A 22502-nucleotide genomic window follows, 5' to 3' on the forward strand; every position below is an offset into this window, starting at 1 on the left:
AAGCTGCAGGGGTCTCTCCTCCAAACATAACACAGAGAACACACACACACGCAGTTAGGAGTATTCTTTCATTTATGTGTGTGTGTGTGTGTGTGTGTGTGAACGTGTTTGCATGTGGGTCTGGGCACATACGCTGTCCTCAATATCCCAGTTATTAGAAAAACTCCTACACAGATATACAGAAAGATGACCAGATGTCACTGTGCCCTTGTGAAAACATCACAACTTTAATCAGGTCTTACAGCTGACCATGTTTTTTAACCTCAAGTAAGACCACCAACTAAGGTTGTGAAGTCACTAAAATCAGGTGTCAGACCTGGGAAATTCTATAAAAATATATATCCTGTCCCAAATGTGTTATATAATATATTTTATGTCTTCTGCTTTTGTTTACAGCCCAAATCGAAGTCATACCATGCAAAATCTGCGGAGACAAATCTTCAGGTATCCACTATGGAGTTATTACGTGTGAGGGATGTAAGGTGAGCCTTGTTTCATTTGCTTGTTTGTGATTCATCAAACAGGTTATGTGTTGTACTAAACTGAAGTCTGAATTCATGCTCATTGACACGTTGACATGTAACCAGGGTTTCTTCAGACGGAGCCAGCAGAACAACGCATCTTACTCCTGCCCCCGCCAGAGGAACTGCCTCATTGACAGAACAAACCGCAATCGTTGCCAACACTGCCGCCTGCAGAAATGCCTCGCCCTAGGAATGTCCAGAGATGGTGAGGTCCAGTATACCCACATTAGAATCTATACACAAAAGATTACTGCACATTTGCATGAGAAGTGAAGGTCACATTATGTTTCTGCTTTCCCTTGTTCTGATTTTAACATGATGGTTTTCACACTTCAGATTTAATTCCTCTGTTTCTCACTGTTCTTCAGAAGGGCTGATAGATTGTGGTAAGATTTACAATTGTGTCTGTCTATTTCATAATATCTCCACATATAGCTGTTAAGTTTGGCCGCATGTCGAAGAAGCAACGTGACAGTCTGTATGCAGAGGTCCAGAAGCACCAGGCACGACTGCAGGAACAGCGGCAGCAGCAGACAGGGGAAGCAGAAGCTCTGGCTCGTGTTTACTCATCCAGCCTAACCAACGGACTATCCACCCTTAACCATGAGATTGGGGGCACCTATGCCAATGGTCATGTCATTGAGCTGCCCAAAGGTGGCCATGGTAATGAAGCCGGAGTCCCAGGGAGCTACTATGGGATGGATTCGACCCAGTTATCTCCAGACCAGTCAGGTTTGGACATGTCAGGCATGAAGCACATTAAGCAGGAGCCGGTATATGACCTGACGCCTGTGCCCAACCTGTTCAGTTACGGAGGCTACCAAGACAGTCAGCTGGGACCCAATAATGTCAGCATTGGAGAGCTGGGTAATTGTTGATTCATTTGAAAGACAGACACAGTACAGCCGTTCGTCATTTACAACTTACCTGAACTATCCACGTGGAAAATTAACAGTTACCCATAAAGCAGTACAGGAAGAGAGCGTGAGACAGAGCGCTAATCTGAGAGAAGAAGAGGAGATCATAAAGGCTTACACTAGCACAGCTAGGTGACAGAGTGCATGTAAAGCCAGACTGTTAGCATAAGTTAAGATTTATGTCAATTAGGTCTCTTCCTCTAAATTTTCAACATGTTAGGATCACAGCATCTACAGAATAATATGCAGCATACTTACTGTATGTGCTTGTCCTACACATACCATAGACTGTACCACAGTGTGAAATGTAAATGAATGAATAAATGTGTTATATGGAAAAGAATAAATGAATAAACATATAATTTCCTCTTGCAGACCGCATTGCTCAGAATATTATCAAGTCCCACTTGGAGACATGTCAGTACACAACAGAGGAGCTACAGCAGCTTGCCTGGCAGACACACTCCTACGAAGAGGTCAAGATGTACCAGAGCAAGGCAGGTTTCACTTTGTACAGATTCTGCCCTTCTGGCTTTTTATAACTATACTTACTTACAAACAAGAGTATAACTTTGTTATACCTTGTACCTCTGTTCAGTGCTTTATTGGCCATCAATGTGCCATAATTATTTTTCATTATAACCATGTGAAGGTTTATTATTATCACTTTCTCCCTCCCTTACCATGAAATCTGTATTTATTCAGATATTATCAGTCATAGCAACTGTTTACTATTTAGTGTCATTTACAGACATAAGTGTTGCATATGTGTAGAACATAGCCTAAACTGAGTGTGTTTGGTTTTAGCCCCGGGACGTGCTGTGGCAGCAATGTGCCATTCAGATCACCCATGCAATCCAGTATGTGGTGGAGTTCGCCAAGCGTATCTCAGGGTTCATGGAATTGTGCCAGAATGACCAGATCCTCCTGCTCAAGTCAGGTGAGTCAGTTGGACTGACAACATTATGATAATGCCTATGTCTTGTTACAGGCCAAGCAATGTTGAGCAGTGCAAACATTTTTCTTATGCCTTTTCCTCAGTATATCACTTACAGTCTAAACAAAGCTCTGTACCTGGTTTTTCCAGGTTGTTTGGAGGTAGTCTTAGTTCGGATGTGCAGAGCATTCAACCCTCTCAACAACACTGTGCTCTTCGAAGGGAAGTATGGAGGCATGCAGATGTTCAAAGCTCTAGGTAAAACATTACCAAAACATTTACCCAATGAGGTATTTTTGCTCATCAGCACAAACATGACTAGAAAGCATGTACTGAAAGTCTTTCTCTTTTTGTCTGCCCTTCTCTGTCCTTTTCTCTGTTTTTCTTCAAGGTTGTGATGACTTAGTGAGTGCGGTGTTTGACTTTGCCAAGAGTATGTGTTCACTGCAGCTTACAGAGGAGGAGATTGCTCTATTCTCAGCAGCTGTACTAATTTCCACAGGTCAGTGCACATCCCAATCAATGTGGACTTGCTTGTACTGCTATCAACTGAACCAAGGAATGTAACAGTCAGCAGAACAAGATAGTTAGCCTGTCTGCATAATGACCGACAGCATTAAAATCAACCATTCCTTCTTCTCAGATCGCCCCTGGCTGATGGAACCTCGGAAAGTCCAGAAGCTCCAGGAAAAGATCTACTTTGCCCTGCAGCACATCATGCAGAAGAACCACATGGATGAAGATGCCCTGGCTAAGGTAAGCCAAGCCTTTGCACTGAGATAAATCACATCAGGAAAGCCTTAAAGAACATAAATCCATAAGCTAAAAGAACAAAACAGCAACCTCTCTGGCCTTAAGGACAGGTGGAGCAATGTGAAAAACTTCAACTTTATCCTTGTTTGTAGTTTGTCACTATAAAATTATTTTTTCTTGACTCTCTCTCCTCTTGTCTGGCAGTTGATCAGCCGAATCCCAACACTGTCAGCCCTGTGCACTCTCCATACCGAAGAGCTCCAAGCCTTCCAGCAGCTCCACCCAGAGACAGTAAATGTACTCTTCCCTCCACTCTACAAAGAACTCTTCAACCCTGACCCCAACTCTGCCATGACCATGCCCAAGTGACTGCCTGTGGTCCCACTACAACAAATGGCGCCACCAGATGACCAAGAATCTACGACCGCAGCTCCGTCAGATGACAGCGGCTGTGTCAATTATGTCATCACACTGGCAACCAGTTATTCCAGAGCTCCCCCCAGTTTGAGGGTGATGAGTTGACTGTCAGAAACTTACAGTTACCGCCAACAATACTAGGAATGTCCAGCACTTAACCCATCCTGTTCACCGATACAGTCTGAAGAATGTATATATAAATGAAACACGACCCCAAGCCACAACCCAAGTGGGGGCAAATCCTAACTTCTGAACTGACTGACTGACAAGAAATGTACAGACTTTAAAACATCTAGGAACAATTTTAAGCTCTCAGTCTTTTTAAAAATGGGTAAGTTAATTTGTTTTCATTTTAATTCTTTTTATTTTTTATTTTTTTCAGATGAAGGAATTGTTAAGATGAAACAGCTGGATGGGGGAAGGAATTATGGATTTAGAGAAGCTGATTGTAGATATTCTTCTAGTGCAGAGCGGATTCCAGTATTACTTCTTGTTCGTTTAAAATAAGTTAGTCCTAATTTAAATATACAGCAGTCCGCTGCGGCTGGCTATACCTTGTCTATGTGTTTTTATTTCACTTGATAGTTTCTTGTGTACAGAATTTGTAAAGTTGAGAATTGTAAAAGAATACTTGGTAAAAACCAGGAATTGATTTGGGTTTGATGATATTATAGAAGCCTTGTCTGGATTTTGTTCATATGTAAAGCAAGCACTGCATCCTAGAAATGTAAAGAGAGCATATGAAGGATTTTAAAAAGTAAATAATGGCAACTACTTTTCAAGGTGAAGATATGTAGATAAATATTCTATTTTGCAACAAAAATAATCTGGCAGATTGCCATCCTATTAACCTTTTTTCTTGCTGCAATAATTATGTCCAATAGAAGGTGGACTGCTTTTAAACAATCACCCAGAAACAGCCAATCAGAAACTAGGACCTCACAATAGGTCCGTCTTTTCCCAAAATTCCCCTCCACCTCCCACTTAATTCTTATGTATTAGGTCATTGATGTGAGATTTCGGCAGATAGACACTTTCCACCAAAAATGAATAAATCACAAAATCAAGACATAGTTCAATTTATCTAACAAGTTTCGAATCTTTAAAGACCTGTACAAGTGCTGTACACCCTGACCCTCAAATCATTATTTGCACAATCCAGTCCATGGATGACAATCACTCTGGACTATGAATATTAAGGACTTTTCATTTTCAAAAGAGCAATAACTTTCACATTGCCTTTCTGATTTCTGATCTTACTTCTCTCCTTTCCTATCTTTAGCTGTAAAAAACAGGGTAGCAGTTCTAACTAGATTGCACTATATTTGACTCTTCATTATAAATTATGCCTAAATATCATCTCCACAGATGGTTCACATTACACCTCAGACTCTACAGTGTGTGACACAATGTGAAACGATATAACCTGGCATTAGGACACAGGACAGAGCACTGACTGAAAGATGTGAAAAATGCTGATTGTTTACCAATGATCGTCAATACCTATTAAAGTTGCAATGTTACACAGATTATAATGATTTCAGCAGGAAGTTGTGATAGACAATCATGTTTTGCTTATTATCATTAGCCCTTACACATTGTAATTTTTGTTTTTTTGTTTTCATTATTGTTACATTGATTTGCATTGGTTACTGTCTGAGTCACACTGGTTTTACTGAGCAATTATTCTATCTGGACATGTCATGGTAATCCCTTCACAATCTTGTGGTGAAGGAACCATTTGGAAAATCATCATGGTCAAATATTCTTCAGAGGTTTGTTCAGTTCTGCATTCAGCCACTAGTTTCTCTGTATGTATTGTTTTTATTCACCTGTGACAACTTAGGATCAGCAGATATTACTTTTAGTTTGTTAAAAAAGTATGTCTTTGACAAAATTGTCTATCTAAGACAGCATTTACACTACTATACTCTGATCTGGTGCTGTCTATGCACTAAAAGTGGAAATTTATTGTTAGGTTGTCTGTTGTTTGCAAATGTTCTCTGCACAGTGGCCAACTCTCTAAGTTTCTATAGGCATGGACACAGACAGAGTAGTTGTGCAATTATTAAAATCAACTACAATTAAACAATTAACACTTCCATCCTTCCATGGGGTCAACAAAACATTGCCGACAGCAAGGGGAAAGAGCATCACTGCTAAACATGATTTGCTCATCAATCTGCTCCATGCTGTCAGTGATCCATTCACAGGTTCCTCTAAACCCCAAAACCCTCCCTTCGACCCCTGACCCAAACCCGGATCAGAGGCCAGTGACTCTTTGAGACAATCATTCGCTCAATAAGGCTCGATGCACTACCCAGAATCTCTCAGGGAGCAGCTCTTTTTCTGACTTTGCATTAAAAGAGGGTTTAATATTTTTTAAAATCTACAATAAATTAACTATAAAAGAATAACTTTTTAGGATAAAAATGGCATACACCGCCACAAGTGTATGTCAACAATGGAATCTGCCCAGACAAGGCTTTGATAAATGTGTGTCTGTGGGTATGTGTGTATAGAGCATGAATTCACTGTCCAAATAGCTTTAGGGCCGCCCAGATGACAAGCATTGTTATGTAGCACAAGATGAAAACAAAATATATAGAGAGATATATACTTATATTGTATGTCAGTGTGCGTTTGTCACCACTGTAAACTCATGTTTACTGCTTATTTTGCTGCTTTTGGGACAGTGAATAAAGTCCATTTAGTAAGCTGTGAATAAAGCACCATTATAACATCCTTGGGACAGTGAATTCCAACTCTGAATATTAGGTTTATGTGTGATTTTTTTATTTTCCCTTGTTAGACTGTGAATCAGAGGGTGGGATGGGGTTGTGAGAGGGGATGTGCTGGCAACAACAAGCGGCAACTCAACACTGTAAGTAAGATACTGTAGCAATAAGAACTGGAGGCATTACTACTGTCATGTTTGAATTGTAAGATTTTTTTTATTTTATTACTATTTACTATTATTATTGTTCTTATTATGACTAATATTCTTCTATTACTATTAGCCTATTGTTGTTCTGTTCTATTTGCATGACGTTTCATTGCAATGAAACATTTGGGGCTTATTTGTGTTTTCTCTTCTTATGATATTGTGGGCGGCGTGGGAGGGGTTATTGGCTGGGTGGGCAGTGGGTTCAGGGCATAATCCTCATCAATTCAGTCAGTTCAAAGCAAATTTTTTCATTAGCTGAAAGAATTTTTAAATAAAATGCTCTTATTTATACACAACTAACTAAGCATTTGGTGTTGGATTTAACTGCTTTTTTACTAAACTTCTGAATGTGTGAGCTGATAAAAGCAGTCAGTGAACGGCCCAGTCTGAACTGAGAAACGGATCAGAGGCCCTCAACCTGTGGGATGGGTAATTTTTTTCTGAATGTTATGGAGTAGTCTGTTCAGTGTGATGGGCAGAAAAAAAATCACACACCTTTACTACTCCATCAACACAGACTGATATTACAGTGCGCACAACAAAAACTTGCCATCATTCCATGTGATGGCTCAGACAAATTGCGCAGACATTTTTAGTACACTCGGTTTGAAAGGTATTTCCTATACTTAGAGAAATACACTCCACCTTAAACCTTCTTCTCCCTTTTTAGAGAAAATGTGTGTGTGTCTGTGTGTGTAAGAGAGTGAAATGATGTTTGCTCTACCAATGCTTTGTAAACATTCTTGATGCATTACATATGCGTGCAATTGGAGTAGTGTTTAAAACTGTTAATTTATTTTTAGAATGTCTTTGCGTCCCAGCAAAAGCAAATAAAACAAAATGTAGCAAACTGTAACCAAAATCTTAAGGTACTTTGGCTACAGAACCTCTTTTACACAGGACTAAAAAAAGAAACAAATAAAAAACACATAAAAATGTCTTTTCTTTCATTTTCAAAGTGCCATAGCTAGTCAAGAGTGAAAGGATTGGCCAAGTTGGGCGTAGATGCTTTACTGTTTTGAGTTTACTTGAGAAGGGAATCAAAAAAGGGGAACTCCACAGAAAATGTGTATTTGAGTACACTGACAAACTGTTTTTACATTTAGGTTGTTTTTTTTCATTCATGAGCGGGCACTCTGCTGGACTCTGAATTTTACTATAAAGCCACAATCTCTACTGTACAGTTTTCATTTTCTTACGAGAATGAAAGCTTGTGTGCAATCATTTGCATTAAAGAGCCAGCCACATGAATCACACTGGGTTTGAGGTTTAGAGCTATGCAGGGCCCTTAGTGAGTCCTCCTTTGAGATGTAAATACAATGTGAAGGTCTGAAGTGATTTTTGTTAAATTCTATATTTTATCGCTTTTGTAGACTTTTTGTTGTCGGGAGAAAAAAAATAAAAGGAATTTTATGGGTGCATTTCTGCCTCTTTTTCTGTGTCACACATACACATTTTTACATAATTTGTAAATAATGTTTGTAATTATTTAATAACATTAATAACAGTTATTGTCTCATCATCAAAATATGTACAAGAAATTCCAATAACTAAATATTTAAATCAACAGTCATAGACTGATCATATTGAGAAGTCATTCTATTGTCCTGTTTCTATTGCAAAGGAAGCACGGCTGATGCAGGTAAACAAGACATGTTGTGAGAGCATTCATATAAGCATTTGTTCAGCCACGTCTAGGCACAAATGTTGGTAAACGTGCATGTTTCTTTTATTTCCTTACTTCTGGGTCAAAGGTCAAACCATGCTTTCATCTTGCTCTTGTTCTTCTTTTCCCGATGCTGGCTCTGCCTCACCACTGCTCTCGCACATGTCCAGACGCTTCCTTAAATCTGAACAACAGAAACATCAGCTGTGACATGTCGCTCCAACAACACAGTCATTACCACAAGAAAGAGAATACTGACAGGCCTGGGAGGAAGTCCACGCTTTCAACATAAATAATTTGGTTTGATTTGTTGGCGAAATCTTGGAGAAGACACAAGAAGAGGAAGAGGAAACACAATGCACCTTTGAAATATCAAAACAACTGTGTATGAATGTTTGTGTTTGTTTGCCGGGCTTGTTTGTTTTTGAGCACAGTGTTTTTCCGAGTAGTTATCCTCTAGATGCCGGTATCATGTCTACCCAGAGACGTTAATTAATAGCTAATCAAAGCTAATGTCTCAGCAGCACATCAACAACACAAAGACATGATTAATACGTAATCAAAGGCCGTGCAGCACAACACACAAACCAAGGCCCACCCCCATACCTCAAACACTACTGTTGTTAGAGAAATAAACTAACACTCGTGGTTTAATTAGCTGGCTGTTGGTGTGTGCCATCTTTATTTGAAGTTGTTTGGGATTTATCTCAGAACCAGTGTTTGCCCCCTTGAGTGACGACACAGACGTGACATAGGAATACATACATATACACAAGTGCACAAAGAAAAACACACATACTAAAAGATAAAACCCTATGTCAATGCTAATCCATGCACACGCACACACACGCAAATCCAGAATGAACGCAATCTCTGACCTTTTAAGCCCAGTCTTTGACAACAGATGCCGCAAGAGTGTTTCTGCAGAAAAGCACTGATGGCAGTATCTCCAAGGTTATCAGGACCAAAAAGCATCTCACCCCTGCTACAACTTCAAAAGGATCAAAGAAAAATGTTTTTTAATACATATTTGAGAAAATTTAAAGGTTTAAACGTAATTATGTTAATGAACCACATTTATCTATCCGATCATATGGCATTAACAATGTAGATATGCTTTGGAGATGTTATTGCTGTACCTTTGATCATCTGCCATAATGACTGTGGGATCAGTCAGCTGCTCTCCTACTCCTGTTAAGAAAACAACAACTAAATAGAACTAAAGAACAAAAACATAAATACGGATACATACTTAACATCTCACGTATACATTTAAATCCATTTTGGGTATATTGGGCATGGTCAATCATTTATCTCTGCGTTTAGCCACAAACACACACAGCAGAAGGGTCTACCTTGTATATCAAGCACTAGGAGTTCCCTGCCTGAATACTCATAGGTCCAGTGGGAGAACGCGAGAAGCATTTCTTCTAGCGAACAGCAGGGGGTGATCTCTTCTCCTGTGTTGTTGTTGTACTTTCTGAAGTCACCAGACATGTTTCTCTCAATAGTCAGCCACTGACCATTTGAATGCCAGAGAACCAATGATACATCTAGAAATCTGGTGGATAACAAGCAAAATTATGATATGCACAGGCACACACAGACATACACAGACTTACAGTATATGCAAGAGAAAAAATACTCACCTTGGTGAGTGGTGCATATCATCAGGTTTGACCTGATTGAATATTTGCATCATCTTCTGAGCTGCCCTCTGCTGTTGGATTTCCTTCAACAATGTCAAACAGATTACTCATAGTTAAAACTATATAAGAAAAAAAACTGTAGAGATTTTAAGCTGTAAAAATGTATTTAACAGCAATTCAAATTTACATTTACATTTAGCAGATGCTTTTTTTTTCAAAGCGTGATACAAGTGATGATTAATTTCCTATATTGCTACACTTACCCTTAAACACAGCTGCAGTGCAGTGCTACCAGGGAAGTACCTTTGCCAGACATGAACCACCTCTGGCCGGAAAGCTTTGACCACATAAACCAGACCTGGTCGGAGTACATCCTGTTCTGCCCACGTACATAGCACCCTACAGCCCAGCCGGAGACCTCCATCTAGAGAGCCCTCTTCACTAAAGAGGGGTTGTAGCATTGCAGACAGGCCTCGTGAAGACCAGGAGGAGACTGTGCTGCCTTCAGGGTCAGCATCACAGGGCACTTCCACCAGAGAGTAGATGCTGACCTCTTCACCCCCTGTAGAGAATGTAAAAAACTAAATTAAGTTCACAGAAACAAAAAAAACAAAAAAAAAAACAAAAATCAACACATAAAAAACAACAAGAATATAAGATGACAGGGACACAAAACCAAAACATTACCCAAAATTGAAACAGGAGTGAAAGGGATCGTATGAGCCAGTCTCATCAGATTGTTTCTCTCCATAGCTATTAACACACAAAGAGAACCTGGTCAAAAATAAATAGGAGCTAAAATACAACTATAATTATTCATTAAATCCCATAAAGAAAGATGGACCATAGGTAATTCTAGGTGCAAGAGCAAAAGCTTTTTGTACATAGTGCCATAAGAATGTTGACAGATCCTGATTTTGGCATATATCTTCATACCTGAATAGTATGAATACAAATTGTCAGTGGACTGGAATGAGGAACTCTTGGCTGCAGCAAACATAATAAAGAGAAATTACAATACAAACCTCAATATTATGCAGAAACAAACTATAAAATCATATTTCAGTGGAATTCATAGAAACTGTTTTTTTAGATACCTTCAGGGGAAAGGCCACTCTGTAAACTGCAAAAGGTAGACAAATAAAATGTGCAATTATTTCAATCTTTAATTGTTTTGGAAATTGCTAAAATACTATAGCAGACCAACAAAAAGTCAAACTTACGAAGACCTACGGCTTATGGGCCTGGCCCAGCTGTTCCATGCTGAATGAGTGGGGCTCCACACATCCTGACAGTAAATGCAAAAATAGTCAGACCGATCTCAAATATTATACACTTAAAGAAGATTTTCTCAATATATACTATAACTACTAGTGTATAGCCACTTTCATTTTCCACACATTTACCTGAGGGGGAAACACTTGTTTCTGTAACAAATCTGGGGATTCAAAATCTGAAACAAAATTAAAAACATTCAAACTTTGAGTTTGTCCACATAACAAACTTGAAGGGTCTCTGGAAGGATCTCTTTCTGCACTTCTACACAAAGGTTTAGAGTGATAACTCATGGTTACAGAATTACTTCATAGTTGATGTCTATGAGACTAAATCTCCTTACTGAGTTGACTGAGACTGGTGGAAGCCGACCAGCATATAGATTCCCCTCTTAACCTCCAGCGCCTTCTCCAGCAAGCATTGGACAAGTGGGACTGCAGGGATTTTTACATAAGAAATAATTTAAAAAAAGATGGAACGCGATCCAGGAGAGTCATGGAATATAAAACACAACAATTAGTGCCGTTTAATTTTCCATTTTTCCTTTCATTTTCAGTTTAGTTAAGATGCATGCTATATCCAGTGCCCTATTGAAAGATTTAAATTATCAAGAATAAAGTGCATTCTGAACAACAAAATATCTTGTGTCACATTACAGTATCTAGTGGGCTTTCTTGTATCTTCACTGTTTTCCTGTTGTTGCTTTTAGCTCTGCTGTCCAACACGTGAGTGAAGTCTGAGGACTTGGACCACTCTGCATAAACAAAAAAATGTGTTGGAAAGTTGCAAATGTATACCCGATAAACAAAATCAGACAAAATACACAAATGTTTGCATGCATAAATTCTAAACAAAAGTAAATTACTTAGCTACAATAAAGCTACAGTATGTAAAGGTTTATGAATAGTTTTTAGTAGAGATATGCTCCATAACTTATGTTACGTGGATCTCCCATGACATAGACACAAACAAATACTGACAGAAGCAGTGCAGAGATATTCCCTCTAAAGGTTTCCCATGTGGACATGGAAAACTACCTTTTGTTTATCTATAGCCTGTTTCAGACATGAACTCTAGAGAATGTCAGGAGGATCAGGTCCTTACGTTGTCGGGAGTTTCCATTTCAGACATGTAACCAACATCTGGAGATAGTCCATGTGAAATGCATTCTCACTTGTGAAGAAGTACTCTGTATGGCCTGTAATAATTTTTCCAGGTCTGCCCTTACTGACACAAGTTTACGAATTTCGTTGTCCTTCCAGTTCGACATTCTTGTTGTGTTCTTATGAATGAATGAGTTCTTCACCTTCGATTGTTTGTATTTGCACGGTTCCGCAGAAAATGGAAACGCATGTCATTAACTCACCTACTCACTCATGGCGAATCATCCGGAGTATTACTTCCTCTATTCAAAAATGAGCTCAGGTGGAGATAATCCCAACTTTGTACTAGGGAGCTGGCTGGGTAAAGTCCGGGTAATGTCAACAGACTTGGGGGTTTGCATTCACACATACAGCCACCCCAGAGAAAGTCTGTTAAATGTCTGAATTCCAGTCATGTCTGAAAGGGCCTCAAAAGATACCAAAGGCTTTGACACAGCATCATTTGATGCTCTGGGTGGACTGATTGTAAGTCTTAAGAAACAGCTAGCATGATTTCTAAAAAGTTTCAATAGTTTTTAGCTTTAATTGACTAACTTATGCTACTTTTTAACATTAAAAGTAGAACAATACCTTTGCTGAAATGTAATGAAGTGTCATCTCTAAAGCTCCTCCCACCATGCAAACTCTCTTTGTTCATTGGATCAGTAAGAGAAGGAAATGATCCTCTTGTTGGACTGAGGGGTGTCCCAGAGAAAGTCACATTCTCCATGCTGGATGACAAAGACCTGCAGTAACCATAAGGGCGGTCTCTTGACAGACATGTCAACCTGGGAGATTTCACAGCTCTTTCCCTATGGCTGGAAGGTTTGGGCCGACAAATAGTTTGACTATCATCTTGAGAAAAGGCAGGATTGATCAGACCCTCAGCCATGTCTTGACAGCCAGGAAGAAGTACAGCACTGCTAGAGGCTCTAGACAAATCTATATTAGGCAGGTCTTTGTGTGCATGTTCCTCCTCTTGCTCATCCTCATTTACATTATCTTCTTCTTCTTCTTCTTCTTCCTCTTCTTCCATGGAAGTTTCCTCCTGATTAGGATACAGATGTGGATCCCATGTCCAAAGTTTATGATATGGTGACTCTAAACCTCTGGGAGAAAGAGGAGACCCACAGCGGGATGGTACACAGGACTCACTTGGTGTCTGATCTCTAAAACCACTGTGGTAAACTCCATAAAAGTGAGAGAAGGAGGCATGGGACGCAGGTCTGGAAACACCTACTGAATTCTCATTAGGATGGTCAACAGTAGTGAAGTGTGAATCCTGGGGAAAATGTGTTAAACAAAATATTATATCGCAGTCTTGTTGTCATAAAGCTATTATCATGAAAAGAAACAAACACAAAAACAGTACCTCCTTTGCTCCTTCCTCTCCCTCCATACAGTGTCTTCCTCCCCTGCTCCCCCTGGCTCCGACATGGCACTCCTGGGATGCTCGTCTACTTGTCACCAGAGTGTATCCCTTTAGCAGTGAAGGAGGGGTACTTTTACACGACTTGGCCATCAGTCGTCGAATGTTAAGTACATCACAGTCTGCTCCACTTCTGTGAGAGAGGGTCCAGCTGTGAGGAAGGATGCGCTGAGACACTGTGCTGGGTCGACATGAAGCCAGGCGTGCCTCCTCTTGATGTAAGCTGTCAGAGGCAGAGAGCAGAGTCAGGGTGTCCACAGCCAATGCTGAAAGGTCCTGGAGTCGACCCAACTGGCAGTCCAACTCTGACAGACTGTCCTGAGTGAAGTTGACCTTCTCTGAGACCTCCCCCACCATCATGCACATCTCCTCTGCTCTAGTGAAATAAAAGTTTAAAAAAGGTATTCAAACAGCAGTATATTTAATAATGTTAGAAGTTAACACAGTCAGCTATAAAATAATAACAACATATATAAGACACTGACGGGAGACCGGAAGGCCTAAGCAGTGAGAACACATGAGCTGAAGGGTCATATTCTCCAAAAACCTAAACTCCTAGTTTATGTTAATCAATGAGAATATCAGTCCAACCTTTCTGCTGTGGCTCTGATCCTGTTAATTCGACTGTTGTGGACATTTTCATTCTTCTCATGGAAGTAGGCCTGCACACATTTCTCTTCAAACTCATGGAGCTTCTTATGATCCTCATGACCCAGGAAGAGTTCTGTTAAAGCAGGCAGGTATGACACAGGACAGGATTTTATTTACTAGGCACATTTGGTGAACTGTCTAAATATGTACAGTAGCTGATGAATTTGATTTCATTACTTCAGTACTCACTAAGTCCAGAGCATCTCTCTTCCCTCTCAGCATCTCCAGTTAATCTTTTATAAATGGCTTTCAAACCTAGTGTCATGTGACTGAAGAGAATAAAGGGGGGAGGTAGCCAAGGCTTTTCCTGATAGGTCATGATGTAGCGATAACGGTTGTATTTCCACAGCTTATTGGATGTTGATGCCATGTCAAAGTAGACATTGCTGTTGTTAAGAAGACAACATTCCTTTAAATAGGGGTGCTCTGTACAATTCAAATGGGAAGTTGTCTTATAAACATACTTACTTAAAAAATGCTATGAGAACGTTGACCATGATGATATACTGAAAAAACATATAGACAGCCTGGAGGAATGGCGTAACAAAGGCAGCAGGAGGACATGGTTTATCGTTTTCGCATGCTGTTAACACACAAACACACACAGAGAATTTACTCTACTGTCAGTATATAGTTAAATGACAAGGGTATTTTACATTTTTCTAAATATGAGTTTATGATCATAATGTTTAAAACACCTACCAATATCACAAATTATTAAGGTATTACTGATTTGTCTCATTTTCATAAATGTTGAGTGTATTTTAAACATATCTGTGACATTTTATTCAACAAAAGTTGTTTAGATTCCTTAATATCCATCTTTACAAACCAAGATTCGTTTCTGTTTTCTAGCTGTTTGGAAATTATTAACCTAATATTGCATTTTTCATGAGCCCCTACTTTAATTGGCTTTAGAAGTGGCCTCAACATTCACCTCTAGCCAATGAGAATATGGCTTAAGCGTATCTGCTGCAGCGGCAGCTAGAGTCTGGTCAGCTGGAGTCTGGTTCTGAATGTGGAGGGGAAGGACCTGGACAGTTAAGACTTCACCATGATGTTTCAGAACATTAGGACTGTGTGTAAAATTCCTTTAACATATTTCAAACAGCTTGTTTATAAAGTTTGTGCGGGAGTAGGTTTTAAAGTACACTTCCAGCATCCTTCCTTGCTCCTTATCTATCTGCAATGCAAACTCTGTCTAATAAGGTTTTATATACTCCATAACATTTTGTATTCCCTTAGCACAGAGCGATACAGAAGGCTTATCTTTGCATATCTCTGATCTGATGTCAAAGTGGGAGTGGCTTCTACACCATTCAATCTCCAGCTAGGAAACTCAGAATTTGGAATAACTTAAAAAGACTCTGTACTTTGACAGCACAGCAGGGCCCCCATCATTACCTTATTCCACCCCAAACCAAATTTTTCTACATTTCTACTCTTGAATATTTATTATTAATAAAAATGTGTAGCCTTATAGCATCAACTGCAGGATTTATTAAAGTTACCAGAGTCTTGAAGCAATGAGGATAATCATCCCATTTAGCATGAACACACCTATTGCAAAGCAAATCTAATTTAATTGAGCATCACTTTAATTGGGGTGAGACTGACTAAATTTCTTGAATTTCACTCTATTTGCTTTAAGAATGTTTTTACATTACCTCTTCTTTACTTCTTTTGTTTTTTCAGAAATTCAGCGCTACACCACTAACCATCGATATCTGATGCATAGACCTCTCCATAGATCATCCAGTAGGGCTGGAAGACTATGTCTCGAGCTAGGCTCCAAGATGGTTCCTCCTCTGGCGACAGGATGGCCTTCCTGGACACTCCAAAGCTCAGCAGCACTATTGCCATCATCACCACAATGAAGAACATGTTACTGGTCTGTGCAGATACATGACATAAGTAGAGTGGTAGTTAAAAAAACAAAACTTTCTTCTCATCTCCACCTATGCCTTAAAAACAGTTGGTGTAAACACTACACACCATCTTAGTGATCATGGTGAGATAAGGGCCAGCATGCTGATTGACAGCCAGCAGATCCATCACTCTGACAAACCAGAAGATGATGTCCAGACAGTAACTTATCCGCCCCGCGGTCTTGTAGGGATCAGCATTCCAACGTAATGCTAGTGCAGCTAAGAAGAGGAGTATGGCAGTGAAATCTGATATGTTCCAGTACTCTGAGAACCAAACCTTCAGTTTCTGGCTCAGGTTCCTTGGCTCGGACATTAGTACCTAAATAAGAGGAACAAATGTTTTGATTTTTTGTTACGTTGTAAGTTGTATTGATTTATCTTCTTATTACTGTACTTCTACTGTATTTTTAATAGCAAGCTTTTCCGTGGTGCTTTTGTAGAAAATGTATCACAATGCATACACTTATGCCTAATAGTTATATTATTACAAAGGAAATAAATAACAAACAACAAACATTGTTTTGAGTATTGGTATATACATAAATAATATTTACTATTATTATTGTTTAATTCTTGCACCTCTCTGGTTTTCTCCACTGCAGTAGACAAGATGTACGCTATGACCAGCCACTCCTGTATACTGGGATGATCCTCCATCTTCACAAGGACAACATAGGAGAATAACATCAGAAAGGCCAAGTAGGACATCTAAATTGGAAAGAGAGACAAGAAAAGAATTCATGGAGCAAAAGGGAGCAAAGAGGTTAGTGAAGGGATGTTAACAAACGATCCAGTTCTTTGAATGGCTCATGGGTAAAAACAAGGGCATCAGAGTCAGAGTCAGGAAAGACGTTATTTTTATAGTTTTGGGTACATTTTACTGGCAGTGTTACTGTACATTCAGGGGACTTTAGGTGAACAATGAAAACCAGACATTTAAAACATTGTTGATCTAGTATGATTTGTCAGGTGCAGGTAGTAAATGCACCATTTACTTGCACCTGGCTAAACGAAAGCAGCAGTGGTCGAGTGACATAGTGGGTGAATAGAAAGAGCAGTGTTAGCAACAACAATGCATCAAATCATATCAAATCAGATTAAATGAGACAAGGAGAAGACAAAAAGAAACTGACTTAATCATGCTACAGGTATTTTACCATTAATTTAGTTAAAATGTGTGAATAAATGCTTACCAAGTTTGTTTAGAGAGCCAGTTATTTTAAGGAGGCTTTTAATGTGGGTTTTGTATAATTAGTAACGTTATGTGTATTTACCTGTTGATAAAGTTGCTGTGGGAGTTACAGTGGTCCAAAATAAATTAGCCGTGTGCTGTTGTTTTAAAGTAATTACTCTGCTATATGAAGCTGGTTTGAGGCAGGTGTTGTTATGTAGCCTGTGTTTAAATTAGTGAAAAGTGAACAGGAAATGGTGTATTTCATTTCATTATTTTCAGTTATCTGAGGGGAAAAAATAGTGAAAACTATAGCGTGTTTTAACCTATAGGGTTTTCAACTTACTGTGTAATCTATAGGCTACTGCTTGATCACTTCATAATTTACAGTTGACTTAGGCCTTTTTAAAGTTTAAGCAGGTAAAGGCTAAAAATCTCAGGAATCTTGAAAGTACTGTAGTATTGTAGCATATTTGACAGTTGAATAATGTCCAATTTAGGCTTCCTAAATAAACATATGTTGCCTTCTATGCCTTCGTTTTAGTATGTCTGGACATAGTGCTGAAACGGAAAATATGTTCTAAAGTAAAGTCTTTGTACTGCAACCCCCAAAGGCAGGCTAGTTCTGGCCCTGCTCTGAGCCATCCATATAATGTGTTTCCAGAAAAATAAAAAACAGCATGCACGCCACCTACTGTGTGAAACCAGAACTTCACAACAGGCGCTGTGTAGAATTCATAGAGCATTGTGATCCAGGACAGGCACTGCATGGTTATAGAGGATATAGTTTCTGACACAGGACCAAGACGTTTGTTATGGAAAGACACACCTTGTTCTGCATCCTGTGTGCCCTGAGTGTGATATGAAAAAGGAAGACAAAAGTGATACAATCTTAATTTAATGCCACTTATTATTTATCCAGATTCACTGGAAAATGTGTACTACTGGTACTTTACCTTATAATTAGTTCTGTTGTGGGCTGGTACTGACTTCCCAGAATCACGCCCAAACAGCATTGCCTCATGGGACTGTGGTACATGGCACATTTCAGCTTTGCTTTTAAACTCCAGTAAGAAGATGACAGGTGGTAGAAGAAGGCTTAGAGTTATCTAAAATAAAGACAACAAATGTCATGCAAAATTTTAGTTTGTGAGTAGCTAGTGATTAATCAAATCTTTATTTCAAGCAGCATAGGAGAAGCACAGAATAGGTTGTTTTTCTGCTACAGATCCTTGGGCACCATTTTTTTATACTCTCAGGACATACTGACCGCCTTCCTGAAGGTGTTAGCAGAAGGTGTACACTACAGCTGTCATCCATTAACCATTACCTGCCTGAATACTCTGTGACCTCCATGTTACAAATAAATAACTGATAATATCTGATATACCAAAACTAATGTTCAATTTCCACTCAAGTGTGTAATTTAATGTTTTTTAATTAACACTGAAACAAGTAACTCATTATACTATTAAAGCAACACTAAGAGTGCCAAGAGTTACAGTGCAGACCAGTAATATTTGGAAAGTTACATATTTTTTGATTAAAAACTACTGATTTTTTCAAATGTTTTTGCAGAAATGCAAAAACCAGTTTCCAGTTTTTCTCTGTGCACTTGATGTTTTAGAATGGAACCAACTGTTGGCATGACCAAACTACTTTAGATATCTCTCTGATAGCTTTTTTAGCATTTTAGAGCTGCAATACTTTTTTTACTTGATATCTGACTTTTTTCCTCTTATACTTCCAGATAGCTCCCATAAATGACTACTTTCAATCAACTGTGTGTAATTTTGACATAACACACCTGCACAAGAAACATTTAATGGCACTGATTAAATGCTACTTTTAAATCCTCACACTTTGGATACTATATGTTAAAAAGGCTGTGTTGCCTACACAGTTCTTTCTATACTGCTGTAAATATACTTCAATTAAAGCCAAACCATTGCACTTTAATGCAGTACTGATTATTTTATATGGAATTTAATAAGCCGAATTTTAAAATCTGAGGAGCAGAAAATGTCATAATCATTACAGTCTGGACTATAAACATACTTATAAATATATCTGGCTTCTCTTACAATAAGTTTACAAGTTTACTTTCAAAAAGGAGTTTTTTCTCCAGTTGAGCGAACCAGTCCAGAGATCAGTGAGGAGGGTCTGAGTGCAGGAATGTGAAACGAATGATCTATTACACGAAGAAACAGCCATCTGCAGACAGGTAAAATGGCTCCATTCCTCCATCTCAGATGTCAACAGCTTCATGGCCATCTGCTCATTCTGACGAAATGCACAGTCTAACACATCCACGGCCAGCTGACCAAACTCACTAATACACAGAGACGAGACAGACATGCAAACACCAGCAGTTTTTTACACAATTAATAAAGCTGAACAAAAAGAATAAAACAACAGTAAAACTTAAATCAGATGAGAACATCTTTTCATTTAAAAATACACCGATCCGCCACAACGTTAAGTACAACTGTCCAATTTTAGTTGTTCTGGAGTGCATTATAAGAAGAGGTGAATGTAACGTTTAGGCCACCATATATAAAATTGATGAGGGGACCAAAACTTTAGAACCACCTCTTCTTATAATGCACTCCAGTACAACTCCACTACCCACTTTTACGTCAATAATAAAAACAAAGTAATGGCAGAGCAACTGTATTGGGCTGCATTAAATAACACAGTTGTACTCAATGGTGTGGCTGATCGATATATAACAATTAAAATGCCTGTTATTTACACTTGTACAGTTTATACTCACAGGGAATATCCCTTTAATCGCTCGGCAATGTTGTCATCCATACTGCTTTGTCGTGCCTCAAAAGCCATTGAGCGGTAAAGCTTACACGCCACAGTGGCACGTGCCAGAGCTTCCTCACCATGCTGCCACAGGAACAGTGCCATCTGCTGCCGCTGCTGAAGTACAGCCCACACAAACAGGTCGTTGAAGTTAAAGGGAACCAGCAGTGGAGCATCGTCAAGACCTGGGGTCACTGCTTTCTCTCGACTGCTACTGTGTGATGTATCTGTCTCACTAGCATCTGGCTCACCCTGCATGGAAAAGTCAAAAGTAAAGACCAAAGAATAAACAAGGAATGGAAAAAATTTGATAAAAAAAAAACAAAACAACAACACAGGTCTGAAATATACTGTAGGTCTGAATGACCTGAGAAAAGCTTCTGTTTGTGACACAACCCACCTTGATTTTGTAGGGCTGAGCAGTTCTAAAGAAATGCAGGTCCTGGAGATTCCTACTCGTACCAGAAGTTGGTATTATTCCCTGTCTTTGTTTAGATAAGGAGGCAGAACTCTCATATCTTCGATCCTACAAACATCAAAACAAGGAGTGAGTGTGGAGTGAGAATTTTTTATATATAAAAGTCAAGCATAGTTAATATTAATAGACACAAGAAAACAAAGTCAAAAAAATTTCGAGCACATAAAAAAATTGTTCTAATTATCAGTGCTCACTTTGATCTTTGTTCTGTAGGCAGCTCTGAAGTTTTTCCGTGTGTAGGTGCTGCGGTAAGCTGCTCCTATCAGGTACTCTATCACAAGGCCCATATCAATGAGAGTAAGACGGTAACCTACAGGAAGAGAACTCTACTCTCACACACACGCACACACCAAAAGAGATAAAGTAAATAAACACAAATAACCAGTAGAGGAGTACGTAAATAGTGTACCTAATGTTAATATAATTATATAAGAGACATTGTCATCCACAATGGTCACCTGTTTTGCATCTTCAACGAGGTGATGCAAGAAACGATTTGTCTGGCCATGTGACTGTGAAGACAAATTTTTATAGTTATTCAGAAAGAATAGACAAGCAAGCAAAAAAAAAATCTAACTGTAAAATCAGAGCAAAGAAATCTAGTAATACTGGTTATTTTTTACCACAGTTGCACATTGTATATACAGTAGCAGCTCTGGAATTCTCAGATTGTTTCTAAGGGGGTCTTATTATCCCAGAGTTATAAATTATTAAAAAGGCTGTTATACACAAAAAATAAAGGCAGTGTGGAGAAAGCCAACTGTGATTGTAGTGATAATAAATAGTTTTGCAATATCAGACGCATCCTAAAATGACAACTGGGAAAATACCCTAGATGCAATTGACCACAAAATGCAAAGAACCTTGGTGCAAAATACTTAGAGTGCATTATTCAGAAACCGAATCTGAATCAGAAATACTTTATTAATCCACAAGGGGAAATTGCTTTGGTCCCAAATGCTCCATGCCCGAGTAGGAAATTGTGTATAAGAAAATAACATAAAAACATAGAAGGAGAAAGGAATAAATGAAATATAAATTTAAAAATTTATTCAGAGTGTCTGATCTCAGAGGGAGGAGTTATAAAGATTGATGGTCACAGGAAGGAATGACTTCTTGTGCCGCTCAGTTTTACACTTTGGTAGAATAAGTCTTGCACTGAAGCGGCTCCTATGCATCACCAGCATGTCATGCAGTGGATAGGAACCATTATCCATTGTGCTTGCAGCTTGGACAGCATCATCCTGCTTGACATTGCTGTTAAAGTTCCCAGCTCCATCCCCACATTGTCACTGGCCCTTCTGATCAGTTTACAGTATTGAGTCTGTTGAGTCATAATGTGTGACGTAAGCGATCGGTAGTCCGAGGCACCCCTGGGTCGCAGCGTCTTCGCCACTGGCACAAGTTCAGGAAACCTCTTGAGACTCAGGCTCATGCATGAAGACACTCCACAGAGCTGGGAAGCACAAACTCTTAGAACCCATAGGCTGATGCCAGCAGCCTTGCTGGAGGTGAGTTTTCTCAGCTGTCTTCTCAAGTGGAGAGGTGTGAAAAGTGCAGGTTAGGAGGGGGGAGGTGAAGAGCTGGAGTCCACATTCAGAATGGGAAGAGGGCCATTGTATGCGGTGTCAGGAGGGCCACCGTAATTGGTGGAGGCATTTTCAGGAGGGGGAAGAAGGGGGAGCAGCGGTTGTGTCAAGGGAGTCTTTAGAGGCAGGGGCCTCAGTAACAAACATATTAAAGAACAAGTTTAACTCATTTGCCCTAGCCAACTCCTCTGCCAGCTGGTCTGAAACCTGTGATG

At 39.2% G+C, this 22502-nt stretch overlaps 2 protein-coding genes across 13 annotated transcripts in view; one reads left to right on the plus strand and one right to left on the minus strand.

The window, feature by feature from the left end:
- Window positions 1-7916, plus strand: part of rorb (RAR-related orphan receptor B) — a 21629-nt gene extending 13713 nt beyond the window's left edge. For both annotated transcript variants that reach the window (XM_067520185.1, XM_067520184.1), the window contains exons 2-10: window positions 397-482; window positions 588-729; window positions 960-1391; window positions 1817-1938; window positions 2249-2381; window positions 2529-2636; window positions 2770-2880; window positions 3022-3134; window positions 3336-7916. In XM_067520185.1, coding sequence (XP_067376286.1) covers window positions 397-482; window positions 588-729; window positions 960-1391; window positions 1817-1938; window positions 2249-2381; window positions 2529-2636; window positions 2770-2880; window positions 3022-3134; window positions 3336-3500 — 1412 coding nt within the window. In that variant the 3' untranslated portion in view covers window positions 3501-7916. The remainder of the gene's footprint in view (window positions 1-396; window positions 483-587; window positions 730-959; window positions 1392-1816; window positions 1939-2248; window positions 2382-2528; window positions 2637-2769; window positions 2881-3021; window positions 3135-3335) is intronic.
- The window catches only part of trpm6 (transient receptor potential cation channel, subfamily M, member 6), a 21569-nt gene continuing 6973 nt past the window's right edge, over window positions 7907-22502 (minus strand). For 6 of the 11 annotated variants that reach the window (XM_067520178.1, XM_067520175.1, XM_067520174.1 and 3 more), the window contains 28 exons: window positions 21157-21210; window positions 20893-21024; window positions 20621-20746; window positions 20183-20472; window positions 19510-19738; window positions 18363-18515; window positions 18102-18257; window positions 16815-16943; window positions 16303-16554; window positions 16026-16200; window positions 14776-14890; window positions 14497-14693; window positions 14248-14380; window positions 13600-14032; window positions 12819-13509; window positions 11742-11839; window positions 11429-11519; window positions 11217-11263; window positions 11034-11098; window positions 10908-10933; window positions 10747-10797; window positions 10498-10563; window positions 10074-10372; window positions 9811-9893; window positions 9517-9722; window positions 9301-9352; window positions 9040-9152; window positions 7907-8345 (listed from right to left, as the gene is read on the minus strand). In XM_067520178.1, coding sequence (XP_067376279.1) covers window positions 8251-8345; window positions 9040-9152; window positions 9301-9352; window positions 9517-9722; window positions 9811-9893; window positions 10074-10372; window positions 10498-10563; window positions 10747-10797; window positions 10908-10933; window positions 11034-11098; window positions 11217-11263; window positions 11429-11519; window positions 11742-11839; window positions 12819-13509; window positions 13600-14032; window positions 14248-14380; window positions 14497-14693; window positions 14776-14890; window positions 16026-16200; window positions 16303-16554; window positions 16815-16943; window positions 18102-18257; window positions 18363-18515; window positions 19510-19738; window positions 20183-20472; window positions 20621-20746; window positions 20893-21024; window positions 21157-21210 — 4557 coding nt within the window. In that variant the 3' untranslated portion in view covers window positions 7907-8250. Of the gene's footprint in view, window positions 8346-9039; window positions 9153-9300; window positions 9353-9516; window positions 9723-9810; window positions 9894-10073; window positions 10373-10497; window positions 10564-10746; window positions 10798-10907; window positions 10934-11033; window positions 11099-11216; window positions 11264-11428; window positions 11520-11741; window positions 11840-12818; window positions 13510-13599; window positions 14033-14247; window positions 14381-14484; window positions 14694-14775; window positions 14891-15244; window positions 15320-16025; window positions 16201-16302; window positions 16555-16814; window positions 16944-18101; window positions 18258-18362; window positions 18516-19509; window positions 19739-20182; window positions 20473-20620; window positions 20747-20892; window positions 21025-21156; window positions 21211-22502 lie in introns of those variants that run through there. The other 5 variants (XR_010915481.1, XM_067520180.1, XR_010915482.1 and 2 more) reach the window with 5 other exon arrangements.

Source organism: Channa argus, chromosome 11, assembly GCF_033026475.1.
Source record: "Channa argus isolate prfri chromosome 11, Channa argus male v1.0, whole genome shotgun sequence".
Taxonomy (NCBI): Eukaryota; Metazoa; Chordata; class Actinopteri; order Anabantiformes; family Channidae; genus Channa; species Channa argus.